General features: G+C 45.6%; 1 protein-coding gene and 1 long non-coding RNA gene across 6 annotated transcripts in view; one reads left to right on the forward strand and one right to left on the reverse strand.

Annotated features, from left to right (window-relative positions):
- The window catches only part of COBLL1 (cordon-bleu WH2 repeat protein like 1), a 128,617-nt gene that overhangs the window by 91,702 nt on the left and 20,565 nt on the right, over positions 1 to 16,350 (forward strand). For all 5 annotated transcript variants that reach the window (XM_040441339.1, XM_040441338.1, XM_040441335.1 and 2 more), the window contains 6 exons: positions 3,474 to 3,562; positions 5,807 to 6,046; positions 10,133 to 10,295; positions 11,785 to 11,856; positions 14,163 to 14,421; positions 15,902 to 15,966. In XM_040441339.1, the coding sequence (XP_040297273.1) occupies positions 3,474 to 3,562; positions 5,807 to 6,046; positions 10,133 to 10,295; positions 11,785 to 11,856; positions 14,163 to 14,421; positions 15,902 to 15,966 (888 nt within the window). The remainder of the gene's footprint in view (positions 1 to 3,473; positions 3,563 to 5,806; positions 6,047 to 10,132; positions 10,296 to 11,784; positions 11,857 to 14,162; positions 14,422 to 15,901; positions 15,967 to 16,350) is intronic.
- LOC121008656 lies at positions 979 to 16,326 on the reverse strand. The gene is made up of 3 exons (XR_005780615.1): positions 16,311 to 16,326; positions 8,670 to 8,671; positions 979 to 2,177 (listed from the first exon to the last, which is right to left on the reverse strand). It is a non-coding gene; the product is annotated as an uncharacterized LOC121008656 (long non-coding RNA).

Raw genomic sequence — 16,350 nt, forward strand, 5'->3', positions numbered from 1 at the left:
ACCCTCCCTCCCACCTCTGCTGCTGACAGAAGTTGATTTTTACCTTCATTTTTTCAATTCCCGTCGGCTCAGGGGTGGGGGCATGGCCTAACCAGATTGGGGACGTGGATTAGCGGGACCTGGGGGCAGAGTTTTAAGTCTTTTGAGGGTGGACACAATGTGGCAGGGGGCGTGTCTGGGCTCCTTCCTGCAAGAGTGACGCCCCTCTGGGCACCTTACTGGCTCATTTGCATACCAAATAAACTGGATTTTCAGAGGATAAAAACATCTATTGCTGGAACAAAGGCACATCTGGAAATAAGGTACTAAGTGCTATTAGGCCATGGCTTTACTGCAATAGCAATTATCCCGGTGACAGATTTCCTTTAAGGCTCTCCTACAGTAGTGAAGATAAATGGCTGGGTTGTTATGGAAACCTGGAGTAAAACTGTGTATGTGGAGGTTGGAGGACCTGCAAGCTTCTATTGGCTGATAAGGGTCATGTGACCAAGCTTCTATTGGCTAATGCATTTTTTGGGAATATCTCAGGAACGGTACGTCCTAGAGAGATGAGACCTGGTCTAAAACCTTCCCAGAAACCTGATGTACCTGTGTGCCAAATTTCGTGATTATAAATGCGACGGTGCGGATTCCTTTAGAGGACATACACACTCACACTCACTCACTCAGCTTTATATATTAGATTATCTTTTGCAAATTTGCAGTTAGGCTGTATCCGTTTTGCGGTCCACAAATCGTGGATCCACAAAACCATGGATCCCGGCCGTGTGCATTTTTTAAATTTCAAACTCCAGTTGAAATGTCCTATTCATGTCTGCTAAACAGAGAAGTATAGGATCGGTTTTATCTTTTTTGCAGGGGCCCGGATGGACATACAGATGCGGACAGCTTTTGCGGCCGTTCAAATGAATGGGTTCGCATCCAATCTGTAAAAAATGCGGATCAGATGCGGACTGAACATTCGGTTGCGTGCATGAGGCCTTACAGGATTAGAAAAATAGGCTTTCTTCCAGAAGTAGCTCCACACCTGTCCATGAGTTGTACCTGGTATTGCGGCTCAGCTTTAATGGAGTGATGGGACTAAACCGCAATACCACATGCACCCTGTGAACAGGTGTGGCGCTGTTTCTAATCCTACACAGCCCATTTAATTCCATTGCTTGTCTTTAAGTGTTGTGCTCAGTGTGTGGCGGCTGGGATCCTGCACAGTAGTTACACTATGCGGATAAACAGTCCATGGGGCATAGCTTCTAGATGGTGGAACTGTAGAGTTCAACCTCTCCTGACGTGTCTATTTTATTACCTACTTGCTTCCCTCATGTAATAACCATTGTGGAGCATTTATTCTTATGGCTGTATGTCGTTTCATCCCTTCATTATTCCTACAAGAAGTTATGAGTGAAATAATAGCCGTTTGCAATGAAGGTGCAGATGGGTGTTACTAGTTGCGGGGGTGTCACTATACAGGCAGTGCTGTGGCAGGCTGTGCAGGGCCACACCCCATATGGACCTTCATTGCAAACTGCTACAGTCATTATTAACTTCCAGCAGGAATAATAGAAGACACAAAAAAGGGTCATAAGAATAAAGGCTCCATAATTGTTATTACACAGAGAATGCAAGTAGTTACTAAAACAGACCTGTCAGGAGAGGTTAGAGGTCCTCTTTAAATTTGCCCTTGATCCCATATGAAAGCCATGATAAATGAGGCTCTGAAAGAGTTTGCAGAGCCGAGTTTGTCAATTAAAGGGATTTTCGGAAACCTGGCAATTCCCGGGGTCCGTCTACCACCAAGCACTGCTCCCATACAAGTGAATGGGAGCGCACTGCGCATGTGCGGCCCCTGCTCCCGCTCATTTCTGTGGGGCAGACGAAAATAGCCCATCCAGCGCGGCGGCCCCATTGAAATGAATGGAGGGCGGGTGCGCCCTCCATTAATTTCCCCGCTCCGTTCTTATTGTAGATGCGGGTCCCACCTCTATCGGACAATGGGGGCATATCCTAGCGAAATGCCCCCATTGTATGTGATGGTAAAACCCCTTTAATACAACTGTTTTGTTATCTGTGGATTTCTATAGGACTACAACAAGCTTATTTAGTTATTTTAATAGGGTGGGCCTCAATCTTTTACCAACTGCACATGCCCCTCAGCGTCCTTCACTCACATTGGGGATGGACTGTGCATGCGCTAGTTCCCCTGTCCATCCCCAGTGTAAGTGTATGGAGGCAGCCGATGAACGGGACCCTCCATTAGCAGACATTTTGGGAAGTAGGTGAGCGGACCTGCAACATAAATGAAGCATATTAAAGGGGTTTCCCAAGACTTTGATACGGATGACCTATGCTCAGGATAGGTCATCAGTATCTGATCGGTGGAGGTGCGACACCTGGAACCCCTGTCAATCAGCTGCTCACAGTAGCGTTGGGAACTTCTCTCCGCTCACCAAGCACAGCGCTGCACATTGCATAGTGGCCGTGCTTGGTATCACAGCTCATCCCTGTTCACATCTATGGGGCTGAGCTGCGATTTAGGCCATGTGATCGATGAACGTGACGTCACTGGCCTAGGAAAAACTGCGAGAAGGACGCCACGCTGCTCAGCAGGGGTTCCAGGTGTTGGACCTCCACTGAACAGATAATAATGACCTACCCAGAGGATAAGTCGTCAGTATAAAACTCCCGGAAAACCCCTTTAAACTGTCACATTGGTGCCATTGGTTTAATGATGCTTATTTCTTGCATGTATGTGCTGTTCCCAGCAGATGTTCGCCAGTAATAGATAGTGGCCAACCCCTTTAAAGGGCATCCGTCAGCAGAAAAACTGTCTGACCTGTTACATGTGCGCTTGGCAGCTGAAGGCATCTGTGCCTGTCCCAAGTTCCTATGTGCCCGCATTGGCGAGAAAAATGATGTTTTAATATAAGCAAATGAGCCTCTAGGAGCAACGGGGGCGTTACCATTACACCTAGAGGCTCTGCTCTCTCTGCAACTGCCATGTCCTCTGCCAGGCGTTATGATGTTCACACTGCCTGCCCCCGTCAATCAAAGTGCAGAGGGTGCAGCAGTTGCAGAAAGAGCAGAGCCTCTAGGTGTAATGACCACGCCCCCGTTGCTCCTAGAGGCTCATTTGCATATATTTAAACATCACTCTTCTCAGCAATGCGGGCACATATGAACATTGACCAACACAGATGCCTTCAGCTGCCAAGCGCACATGTAACAGGTCAGCCAGTGTCACAGGTACAGATCTGCTGACAGATGCCCTTTAAGTGCTAACAAGTTCACCTCTGCTACATATGCAGCTCTCGGGGCCTCTGCAGCTTTCCAGGGATTAAAAAATATATAAAGAATCTCTGTAAGAAGATAATTGAGAATTAAGCGGTGTATTATGGCTTCACCTCCTCATACATCGCAGATTATTTACAGCGTGTGTTCTTAGCTGGATACCTCAGTATACTCTGTATTGTCTGTAGAGTCTTGTCAGAACGTGGAGATCAAACAGAATGACGACAAGGGCTTCTTCAACTTTTTCCGCAGAAGTACTAAAAAGAAACGTGATCAGGTAGGATTTCTGGGAAAATCTTATTGGACGTTCTCCAATCTTCACTTAGCGAGGTTCTGTCAGTCTCTGAATACTTGTGTTCCCCATTCAACTCTAAAACTTTTTTTTTACTTATATCTCTGGGTTGTTCAGTTCCTCTGTTACCCCTCCTAGAAATGTATGATTAAATTAAAAACGGGGGGAGGGGGAGAGTCATGAAAGCTGTAACTGGTAAACTGCCCTTGTTGCCCACAGCAACCAATCACTGCACAGCTTTATTTTTCAAATGCACCATAAGAAATGAAAGCTGTGCTGTGATTGGTTGCTGTGGGCAACACATTTTTTTTGTTAGTTTACATGAATCCCTCATTCCTCTTGTCGATAGTGTGTCATTGTTAAGACTGATTGGACAGATTAAAGGGGTTATCCCATGATTAATGTATAAAATCAAAATCAGACATCAAATAGTACATGACAAGCTATTTCTAACAAAGCTAGACCCAGCCCTGTACCTGACATGGATCCAGAGATCTCCCATCCATCACTCTGCTAGTTTTATATCAAACTCGGAGATCAAGGGGTGTGTCCTTGCTTCTGCAGCTCAGGGGGCGTGTTCATTCTGCTGCAGCTCTCTGCCAATCACAGCTCAGGAGGCAGTTGAAGGATGAAACTGAGCATGTGCGGCCTGCTCACTGATCAGGACAGAGAAATAAGGAAAAGAACAAGCAGCAGGTTGCGCTAGACAGATACATTTTATTGAATAATTTGGTTGCTATACAAAATTTTTAATTATATTCAATTACAATGGTATTTAGAAAACTGTAGAATATCTTTTTAAGGGACAAGTCCTTTAAGGCTAGGTGTACACACTCCGCCTACCGCATGCGCTCGGTGGATGCATGATGTTGCGGCTAAGGCTAATTTCACACTAGCGTTTTTGCTGGATCCGGCAGGGTCCAGCAAAAACGTTTCCGTTAGGGCTCGTTCACACGAGCCCCGTTGCCGTAATGCGGACCCGCAATACATGGTCACCGTACCGTGGCCATTCCACATCCCTGAGGCGGAAGCATTCTTTCAATGGGTCTGCAAATCCGGAGATGCAAAATGGAAGAACGGAACGAAACACTACGGAAGCACTATGGAGTGCTTTCTGGGGTTCCGTTCCGTGCTTCCACACCGCAAGAAGATAGAACTTGCTCTATCTTCTTGCGGAATGGTAGGATCGTGGACCCATTCAAGTGAATGCGTCTGCGATCCCCATGCGCCTGCCCCACGGTGCCCTTGTGAACGAGCCCTTCCTGTCGATACAACCATCTGCATCCGTTATGAACGGATCCGGTTGTATTATCTTTAACATAGCCAAGATGGATCCGTCATGAACTCCATTGAAAGTCAGTGGGTAACGGATCCGTTTTCTATTGTGGCAGAGGAAAACTGACCTGTCCCCATGACTTGCATTGGGGGTCATGCCGGATCCGTCTTGCTCCGCATCCCAGGACGGAAAGCAAAATGCAAGATGTTGCGGTTTGCTCTCCGGTATGGGAACGGAACGCATTTTGGAGCATTCTGTTCTGTTCAGTTTAGTTTTGTCTGCATTGACAATGAATGGGGACAAAACTGAAGCGTTTTGTTTCCGGTATTGAGCCCCTATGATGGATCTCAATACCGGAAAACTTAAACGCTAGTGTGAAAGTAGCCTCAAGCTGAGGCCTTATCTTTGAAAACGTGAATTGATGGACTTCCCTTGGTGGGTAGATTTTTGTACAACTGCTGCCCTCTGTAACCCCGGCCTAAGGGGTGTGAAGCAGAAGTAGCTTAGTTGCCCATAGCAACCAATCAGATTCCTCCTTTCATTTTTCACAGCTCTTTTGGAAAATGAAAGGAGGAATCTGGTTGGTTGCTAGGGGCACCTAATCCAGTTCTACTTTACACCATTTTGATAAATGACCCCATAACTGTCCATAGTTAGCAGTCTTTGCAGGGACCGTTCCTAATTTTCCGAAACAGTCCCAGCAAATTTGTGCTGTCCTGAGTCAGCCATGTGTTTCTACTGCTCCATTCTAATGGTGATCGGCAGCGGCCCCAGTGATTAGTCCCTCTCCAGTAAGTTGTCTTAATGGGACAACATTTTTTTATTTTATAATTTTATTTATATTTCCCTTTTTATTTTCTCAAGATTTTCCTTTTAGTTGGGATATTTTGTACTAATTTGGTTGGAGAAGTCGAGGACTACAGTTTTCTGATCCCTCACGCTTTGTTTTCCAGACCTCCAGTGCCCCCGCCACGCCATTGCTCAATAAACCGAGGCCACAAAATGTGACAAGAGCGAATACAGTCACCAAGACTTACGATTCCAACACACTGCCTTCTGACGTACCAAAGAAACGGAGAGCTCCGCTGCCACCCATGTACCCGCCCCAGAACGGCAACAGTGAAATACACCGGAGCCAGATTCGAACTTCATCTGTCGTCGTGAAATCGGTCAGCGTTGACGAGTCCGAAAAGGCATGTCATTATTATTGTTATCATGTTATATTGCACTTTTTGCCTCCTTTTTATATTTCAGTGACTCCTCCGCTCCTGCTTTTGCCTTAAGAAAATGTAAAACCTGCATGCATAATATTGTACCAAAACTGCATTGTGTGCACACCTGCGGTTCTGTCTGCAGCTCCCCCGTCCTTCCCTGGTGGAGGGGATGGAATTCTGTCTCTTCCTAGAGACTGAGTTACTCTATGGTCTCCTTTCTAACTGTTAGGCCTCTTTCACACAGGCGTTGCGGGAAAAGGTACGGGTGCGTTGCAGGAACACCCGCGATTTTTCCGCGCGAGTGCAAAACATTGTAATGCGTTTTGCACTCGTGTGAGAAAAATCACGCATGTTTGGTACCCGAACTTGTTCACAGAAGTTCGTGCTTGGGATTGGTGTTCTGTAGATTATTATTTTCCCTTATAACATGGGTATAAGGGAAAATAATAACATTCTGAATACAGAATGCATAGTAAAATAGCGCTGGAGGGGTTAAAAAAAAATTAAAAATAATTTAACTCCCCTTTATCCACTTGATAGCGCTGCCGGCATCTCGTCTGTCTCCTTTCTTCAGGACCTGGGTAAAGGACCTATGGTGACGTCACTCCGGTCGTCACATGGTCCATCACATGATAAAAGATCATGTGATGACCGGAGTGACGTCATCAAAGGTCCTGTTCCTGTATTTAATGCTCACCTCAGGTCCTATTCAACAAAGGAGACAGAAGGAGATGCCGGGCCGCGATCAAGTGGACTAAGGTGAGTTAAATTATTATTATTATTTTTTTTAACTCCTCCAGTGCTGTTTTACTATGCATTCTGTATTCAGGATGCGTGAAAATCACCGCTCATGTGAACGGCCCCATAGAAATGAATGGGTCGGTATTCAGTGCGGGTGCAATGCGTTCACCTCACGCATCGCATCCGCGCGGAATACTTGCCCGTGTGAAAGGGGCCTTAAAGGAGACCTTTTCAGGTCCTCTAAAAACAGTAGCCGCCATTAGCTGCTTGTAGCCACCACTCTATCCTAGGCTGTCGTATTGCTGAGCATTTGCTTCCAGTTGGGAATGATCGAATCGATTTGGTCTCATTAGTTAGAGCTGTTCACCTGTCAGTGGCTGTCGCCCACCTGCCTGTTGATTAGCAGACTCGGACATCTCGCCCCACCGCTGCTCCAAGTAGTGCTGCAGTAGCTTAAATTCCGCTTTGGGAGCAGTAACTGTTCATGCACCGCTACCCGAAAAGGTAGCGACGCATGAGCTGCTTCCGAAGCCAGTTTTAAGCTTTGCAGCCTGCATTGCTACTTGGAGTATCTGCGCAGGACCCAGATTGTCAGGGCTGGTTGAGATGTCCAAGCCTTTCAATCCACAGGCAGGTGGGTGCTTCTTCACCTGTTGGAGCAACTTTTTTTGCCAAGGAGTCAAATCAATTTGTTAGAATAGATTCGATCATTCCCAGTTCCAATAGTTTCAGCTCCCGATATGCTATTGAGTCCAGGAACACGGTGAAAAAGAAGTGGCGCAGCTCGTCTTGGTGGAATGAAGGATAATAGGCAAGTATAAATTCTTTTATTGGCAGGAGTAACGCGTTTTTGGGCCGCACAAGACTCTTCGTCAGATTCAACCAGGTGACGAAGGGAAAATTCTTATCGGCATTAAAGTTTTGAGATGATGCTTTGTCACAGCCGTTTTTAGAAGTAAATAGCATATATGAAAAAATGTGACTTTTAAAAATACCTTTATTTAATATTCAAGCGGGTATAGGTATGTATATACCAACAGTGGTGTACTACAGTTAACAAGATTTCTAAGTAGGGGAGTAGTGGCCCCCAAAAAGAAAAACATTCACGGTGACGGGATAGACACTCGGGTTCGGGTGGAGGGATGTAAGTCTAGCCCAAAAAGATGGCAGGGCTGACAAAAACTTACCCTAAAGGCTCTAGAAGACTGCTAAGCCCAGGGCGACCCCCTGATGGTGGAGGTTCCCTGTCCCCGAACCTAATGCTACCCGGTCCCTAGAAAACCCTCAACAGGGAAGATATTAACAATAATCTGGTAGCGAGTGGCTGGTTGTCCTATTGGATGGACATCACCACCACTCTCTAGACCACTGTCTATCCCGTCACCGTGAATGTTTTTTAAAAATACCTTTATTTAATATTCAAGCGGGTATAGGTATGTATATTCCAACAGTGGGGTACTACAGTTAACAAGATTTCTAAGTAGGGGAGTAGTGGCCCCCAAAAAGAAAAATATTCACGGTGACGGGATAGACAGTGGTCTAGAGAGTGGTGGTGATGTCCATCCAATAGGACAACCAGCCACTCGCTACCAGATTATTGTTAATATCTTCCCTGTTGAGGGTTTTCTAGGGACCGGGTAGCATTAGGTTCGGGGACAGGGAACCTCCACCATCATTGGGTCGCCCTGGGCTTGGCAGTCTTCTAGGGCCTTTAGGGTAAGTTTTTGTCAGCCCTGCCATCTTTTTGGGCTAGACTTACATCCCTCCACCCGAACCCGAGTGTCTATCCCGTGACCGTGAATGTTTTTCTTTTTTGGGGCCACTACTCCCCTACTTAGAAATCTTGTTAACTGTAGTACACCACTGTTGGTATATACATACCTATACCCGCTTGAATATTAAATAAAGGTATTTTTAAAAGTCACAGGTGACGAAGGGGCCAGAAAAGCATTATTCCTGGCAAAAATTCATACTTGCCTGTTCATTCCACCGAGATGAGCAGCGCCACTTCTTTTTCATGGTGTTCCTTTATTCCAAGTCTGGTCAGATCGAATGAGCAACAGCCAGTCATGGGTTTTGTGCCTCCTACACATCCATTTGAGGCGAGCCTCTCGTTTCCCTACACGGATTCCTTTCCCAACGTGCGCTTCTGTTTTCTTTTATGTAATATGCTAATGAGCCCATGAACTATCAACGGGGGCGCTGATTGGACATCTCTGGTTCAGTGCTGTTGTGCATGGCTAGCTGTGAGGGGCCATCACCAAAGCCACCCTGGCCTCTTCAAACGGCTGATCGTGGGGATGCTGGGAGATAGGTCTTCCATATTGAACTTCTGATAAAAGCCTATAATTTAAAGTTCCTAAAGCGATCATTGTCTGCTCCTCCTTCCCCAAAAGTTCTACTTGCCTGAAGACTTCTGATCCAGAGATTCATGGGGTCTTCTCTTCTTTAAAGGGGTTGTCTCACTTTAACAAATGACATTTATCATGTAGAGAAAATTAATACAAGGCACTTACTAATGTATTGTGATTGTCCATATTGCCTCCTTTGCTGGATAGACTCCTTTTTCCATCACACTTTACACTGCTCGTTTCCATTGTTCCGACCACCCTTCAATGCAGCAGTGGTGGACGTGCTTGCACACTGTAGGACAAAGTGCCTTTCTGTGTGCGCTCCTATTGTCCCGACCACCAGAGAGGCCAGCACTTTTTTTCAATAGTGTCCAAGCACGGCCACCGCTGCTGGATTGCAGGGTGGTCACAACCATGGAAACGAGAAGTGTACAATGTGATGGAAAATTTTGTCTAGACAGCAAATGAGGCAATATGGACGATCCCAATACATTAGTAAGTGCCTTGTATTAACTTTCTCTACATGATAAATGTCATTTGTTAAAGTGAGAGACAACCCCTTTAAAGTTCACCTGTAAGAAGACCCCATGAATCTCTGGATCAGAAGTCTTGTATTAAATTTCTCGACATGACGAATGCCACTTGCTGAAGTGAGTCAACCCCATTAAGCGTTGCTGAAATTTCCAGAATGGGCAGTGGTTATCGGGACCGGTGTGGGAACCTGTACAGGAAGTAAACCTCTGTTTTTGAAGACAATGAAGCCTTTTCAGAATGGAATAGAATCCTGACGGAGATTGCATTGATGATGAAATCCCAAAGTAGAAAAAAAAGAGCAGGATCATGACCCTTAATTAGACTGTAAAGACGATACAGAGTCACAAGCCAAATTTTAGGAAGCCGTATCTTTAAAACGGTAACTACATGTACTCTTCCGCAGTTCTCTCACATGCACCATTGGTTATGTGTTTTTCAGGCTTTAGCAGGTTTTGACAGGTCCAGGACCGGCTCTTTCCAGAACAGTGGGACCTCCTCGTTTAACTGTTCTCTAAGGAGGACAAAAAGGAAAGCCCCGCTACCACCATCGCCACCTCCAAAAACTCCTCAGGAGATCAGTGACGAGAACAGTAACTCTATTGGTAATATTCTTTATTTGGGGCCCAATATTTATATTTTTAAAATGGTACAAAATGGTGATTTTATTTTTAAGTAGCATGGGTCAGTAGATTTGTGCCTATGACACTGGCTGACCTGTTACATGTGCACTTGGCAGCTGAAGACATCTGTGTTGTTCCCATGTACATAAGTGCCCGCATTGCTGAGAAAAATTAAAGTGTTAATATATGCAAATGAGCCTCTGGGAGCAACGGGGGCGTTGCCATTACACCTAGAGGCTCGGCTCTCTCTGCCACTGCTGCAGCCTCTGTCCTTTGATTGACAGGTCCAGATGTAATGATATTTACACTGCCTGGTCCTGTCTATTAAAGTGCAGAGGGCACAGCAGTTGCAGAGAGAGCCGAGCCTCTAGGTGTAATGGCAACGCCCCCATTGCTCCTAGAGGCTCATTTGGATATATTAAAACATCATGTTTCTCAGCAATGCGGGCACATAGGAAGATGGGACCAACACAGATGCCAAGCGCACATGTAACAGGTCAGCCAGTGTCATAGGGACAAACCTGCTGATAGATGCCCTTCAAAGGGTTTTCCGCTACTTGGATATTGATGGCCTATCCTCCGTACACCCGGCTGTTTCAGGTAGCTGCTGGAGCTGGAAGGCTGTGTAGTCTCTGGCATGCTACAGCTGATCTGCAGTCCCCTGACACAGTGGACAGAACCTTGTGCTTCTGGCTCCGTCCAATGTAAAGTATCCGTCGGCTGATCGGTGGGGGATGCCAGGTGTCAGACCACCACCAATCTGATGACGTATCCTGTGACCTATCAATATCTAACCCCCTTAAAGAGGAACTCCAGGCTCTTCCCAAGGCCTCATGCACACAGCCGTTGCCGGCCACGGGCCGTAAAGTGGCCAGCAAACAGCGGGTCCGCAATATGCGGGCACAGACCGCGTGCTCGCAGCATCATTGAATGGGTCCGCAATCCGGAAGGTGTGGCACGGAAGCACTACGGAGAGCTTCCCCGGGGCTTCTCTCTCTGCTTCTGCACCGCAGAAAAAAATAGAAGCATTCAAATTGAATGGGTCTGGATCTGTCGCGGCAGCTGCATGGATAGCGCCTGTGCATTGGGAACCGTGAATTGCGGTCCCCAATGCACGGAACAGCCGGCCAAAGGACGTGTACACGAGGCCTTACTGTGGCGCCTCCTATTCCTTACATTTATGCCATTTACCTGATGATAATGGCATGCTTATTCTCAGTGTTTAGCATAAATGATTCTGCCCTTGCCGCAGTCTCTGCCTCATGCTTTATACTGCAGGTCTGTGTGATCAGATTAGCTGCTATCAGCATAACTCGCTCTAACAGGATGTTGGGCTGAGCACATGGAGCTGCAGGAGGGATAGAACCGCAGCCTGATGAGCTATGACTTGTGTTTCCATCCACCGCACTTTGTATCTTATGCAGTAGTAGACGAGTAATCCGATGGTAATGTAACAATACTGGTTTTTCAGGGGTTTCAGAAGAAATGAATCACGAGAAAGCTTCTAATGATGATTATAGTCCTCACCAGACATCCCCAACAGGTATAACGTCTCTCTTTACTTGTTTTACAAATAGATTTTGTAATTTAAGGAAAGTTGGGCCATCATAGGAATGTTCTCATAGGAATGATCACCCTGTTCTCCCTGTCAAATGTGCCTGATTATGGACTTATCACCACATTATTAGGCACATTCAGAAGCCAGAACAGCCAGGAGGACAACCTTACAGGTCCTTTTGTATAATTCAGGGGCAAATTATTTTTAAAGTACCTTTTTTATTAAGCTATGTTCTGATTTTGGTGCTGGAGCGTTAAGCATTGGTAATTATGGTTTCATCGGTTTAGTGTCATTTGAGGTTTATGCAGTCCTCTGGCGACACCTGGTGGAAACAGTGGGAAATGCATCTAAATTGTATTTGAAATAGGGAAGTGTGGATTGCGGAATAGTTTGAGGCTAGATAGAGGTAGATTTTGACCCCTAAAGCGAGCAAAAGTGTAAGCAGAAAAATATTTTTCTGTGTCCAGGCATTGTATTAACCAAAAAAGATATAGTCGAATCTGCACTGTTCTTCCTTTGCCCTGGTATCCCTAAAACAGCAACTTTTTCAGGGACACAAGGATACATGTTTCTTTAGTGCAGCTCCAAGTGACCCCACAGGACCTTGCTGAGGCCCCTTCATCGTCTTGATGGGGATCGAACGACCACATCATTGTTTTCGTGCAGGAAATTCTGCTTTCGGGTACATTGTAAACAGTGCAGATTTGCATGCGGTAAAATCTACATGTAGTTCATGCAGAGTATCCACTGAATTTTACGCCCCGTGTGCATGTACCCTCAAAGGGATCGTCTCACCTCAGCAAATCGGATTTATCATGTAGACAAAGTTACTACAAGGCACTTACTAATGTATTGTGATTGCCTTTTTTGCTGGCTGGATTCATTTTTCCATCAATGTGGAAACGTATACACTGCTCCAGCGGTTGGGACCAGCGGTGGTTGTGCTTGCACAGGAAAAAGTGCCGAACTCTCTGGTGGCTAGGTCTGTGGGAGCGCGCATGGACACATACACATGAGCAGCAGCTCCTGTACCAGCCACCTCGTATCTGCGCTGTGGCAGTGGCCGTAGCCAGAAAAGGAGGCAAATGGACAATCGCAATACATGATTTGTCTACATGATTGCCGCCCCCCCCCCCCCCCCCCTCTTAAAGAGCTTCTAGAAGTTAAAGGCTCTTTCTGGAACAAATGGTGCTAGGAAGGTTTGAATCATGTAGGTTTAAGGAAGTAAAATGGGGTCAGAGAGTGTTTTTGTATTTTATTCAATTTAATTTTTTTGCAATAATCTGTAAATTGTTCACCTCTGTCTGATTAGAATTTGCTGTTTTTTTTTAAAATAATTTTTGTACATGCAGCAGATCAGATGATGAAGCGGTTTCCTAAAAATCCATAGAACTAAGCAACACTATCAGATATCCCTGAATAGTCTGCCATCCAGTAGCTGACATTTCTATAGTCATAACTTGTGAATGGGATCTGTCAATAGGTTAGTGCCGCGGTATAAAGACCCTGATTCCACCCCGATTCCCGGGTCACTTACTATTTTGTTGCAGTAGTGTTCATAAAATCACTATTGATCAGCGACAGCATAGAGTCCTCCTATGGCATACTCCCTCCACCCTTCCACTTCTTGACCTCTTTCTCCCTATGCGGTTTAGACAGGGTGCTGAATCTCCTTAAAGAGACCAGTCCTGTATGGACACTTACTGGAAGTACAGCATGGCATGGAGACCTATTGGCAATGCAATGGGAAACAAATTTGCAAAGGGGTATCCCCCAAGAAAGGCGCGGCCGAGATGGTTCTCTTTCTTAGGAGATGCATATCCCTAAAATGTGTATAAGGAAAAATATGTCAATCAGGCGGTTGGATGCTGAGGACTCTGCATCATGTGCGCATCAATGTGAGGACTCCAGTGCTTGTCTCCTGCTGCGGCTTACAAGTAAAGCAAGTGGGCCAGCACTGGAATCGCGGTCCGTCACTACTTTGGTCTGTACTCTGATAGGGGCAGCATAAACCTGGTGACAGATTCCCTTCAAGACCTTAGAGTCGTAGAATAGCTGACACTTATGTCCAGAAAGGGTCTTACCAGCTAGTACACCACATCTAGTCCAGCCTTTCCGAAGACTACAACTCCATGGTGTCTTTTAGTCATTCATGAGTTTCACCCTAAGTATTTCCCTATGAGAAAGAAAGCTACAGGACAATGGAAAGAATCTTGAAATGGTCAGAACATTTTCTAACTTTCATACACAGTAAAGTGCTAATTGTGGTGACTATTGTCTATTGGTTGCAGTGCATTTCATCCCTGGACCAGAGCTCCAGGAGATTGAGGAGAAAGAGCAATTGAGCGTTTCACTCAAGGAAGAAGCGGCTTCCATCTCTAAGGAAAATGTCAACGGTTCTACCAAGGAAGAAATAAGCTTACCTTCTACTGAAGAACATTCAGATGCTACAGCCAGAGTCGTGGATAAGAGCGCGGCTTCTGACACGCACAATTCTTCCAGGCTTTCTGATGTAGAGGATATTTCCAAGATTACACATGACGATATAACGTGAGTGTCATATCCTCAAGCTTCTCATAACACGTGACTCGCGGCTTCTGTACAGAAGAACATACCTTACTCGCACATGCTGTATTTTCATTTCCCTTCGGGAAGGTTGGAAATGTCAGGGGCCAATCCTGTCGAAGCTTTTACGTCAGCCGTCGTGATTTTCCATCTAGGTTTTCTTCAGCTCCACCACAGGTGAAACGAAGCATTGCACCGTGTCCCTCTAAAATAGTGAGATGTCTGTGTAATACAGGACAGGTCAGGACTTCCAGAATGAGAGACACTCCTTGTAACCGCTCTCCACGCTGACCAAAAGATCCCATCTTTTAGCTCAGAATTACGTAATAGTGTATATGAAAATTGGTTTTTCTTAACGCCACAAACCCTTTAATGCTAAAATCCCTCGTTAGTGTGAAGACTATAAATTGTAATATGTGCAACCCTAGTGTTGAAAGCTGGTTGGAGGTTCTCTGAAAGACCGCAACAGCCAGAACCAGGGATGGGTGCAGCTACCAGAATAACAGCCAGTATCGAGCCCAGAAGACCAGTGGGGCCACCTGCATCTAGAGGTGCAGTTAGTAATAACTGGATATTGGAGAAATGAGGGGGGAAAAAAACACCAGAGCATATCGATGAACCTGTGACGGGAGTCCTGTTCCAAGTGTTGCTGTGGGGTCCTCCGGCCATTTGATACACCCCAATTTGTTGTAGTGATGCCACCCAAGGAGGCAAGAACTGGTGGTCTAATCTGACATTGTATAGTCATTTAAGAGGTCTTTTATCAAAGATCAGCCTTTGATATATCCTGCACCGTCGGAGGATGCGGTTAATTTATGATGAGGTGCAGAGCTCGTCCTAAATTAAACAAACTCCCTGGCAGTCTGGTGCTCCTAGACTGAAATCTGCTCCAGCTGGTAACTGGAGAAGATTAAAATTTTCACTTACACCAGTCGGAAATGTGCTGGGGTCAATGGCCCCGCTCTCATCACCACCCCTTTTCAGAGAGTGGCGAGGGCGACATAGAAGCGCCACTTGTGCCTAAGTTAAGACGTAGTGGTTTTTACAAAGCAAATGCAAACCTGCCTATTTTTTTTTTTTTTTTTACTCCAGTTTCTTGCAAACAGGGACATAGTAAATGACCCCCATTTGCACTTTTGAAGGTATTTTAAAGTATTAAAGCATCCTTGCCTACTGCAAAGTGTGCTGCAGCAGAGTTTCAGACATTTACCCCACACCCCCTAATTGAATTATGAGACACTGTATTGTAAGACATGGCTACTTATATCTCTACGCATAGCCCAAAACCCCAGATTTTACCAGCACTTTTGTCCTGAGGCCTCCCTACCCAGAGGGACCTTGTACAGGAGAATAGTCTACTCTTCCAAAACTCTGGGAGGTCTTCACTTTTTTCAAAAAAATTGAAAATTTTATAATTGTATTATTTTTTTTCCCCTCTGACTATAAATATTTCAATGTCTTACAGATCAAGTCTTTTTATAAAAGATGAAGCTGCAACTGAAAATACAACACTGGAATATGATAAGATTGGTGAGTATATGGAGCGGACAGGATGCAATCATAGGTACTCCATTGTGAGGTGGGGAAGAGGTTCCCCGCTCCGATCTCACGTCACCCTGGTTAACAAAACTGGACTCCATGTTGATTGTTAGTAAGTCTACAAGTGATCCTAAAGGGGTTGGCCACTATCTGTTACCAGCTGTACATCTTCTGCGAACATACATGCAGCTAGTATTAGGCAGATGGTTTAATATGCCAAATTTATGTTTACTTGCAGGTCTGCTCACCTGCTTCCCAGTGCTGGGCTGCCAAAATGGCTGCTGATTGAAGGTCCCGTCCATCAGTGGTCTCCTTCACTTACACTAGGGACAGACGGGGAACTAGTGCATGTGCAGCCAGTCTCCAGTGCGACTG

Source organism: Bufo bufo, chromosome 7 (genome assembly GCF_905171765.1).
Source record: "Bufo bufo chromosome 7, aBufBuf1.1, whole genome shotgun sequence".
NCBI classification, from domain to species: domain Eukaryota; kingdom Metazoa; phylum Chordata; class Amphibia; order Anura; family Bufonidae; genus Bufo; species Bufo bufo.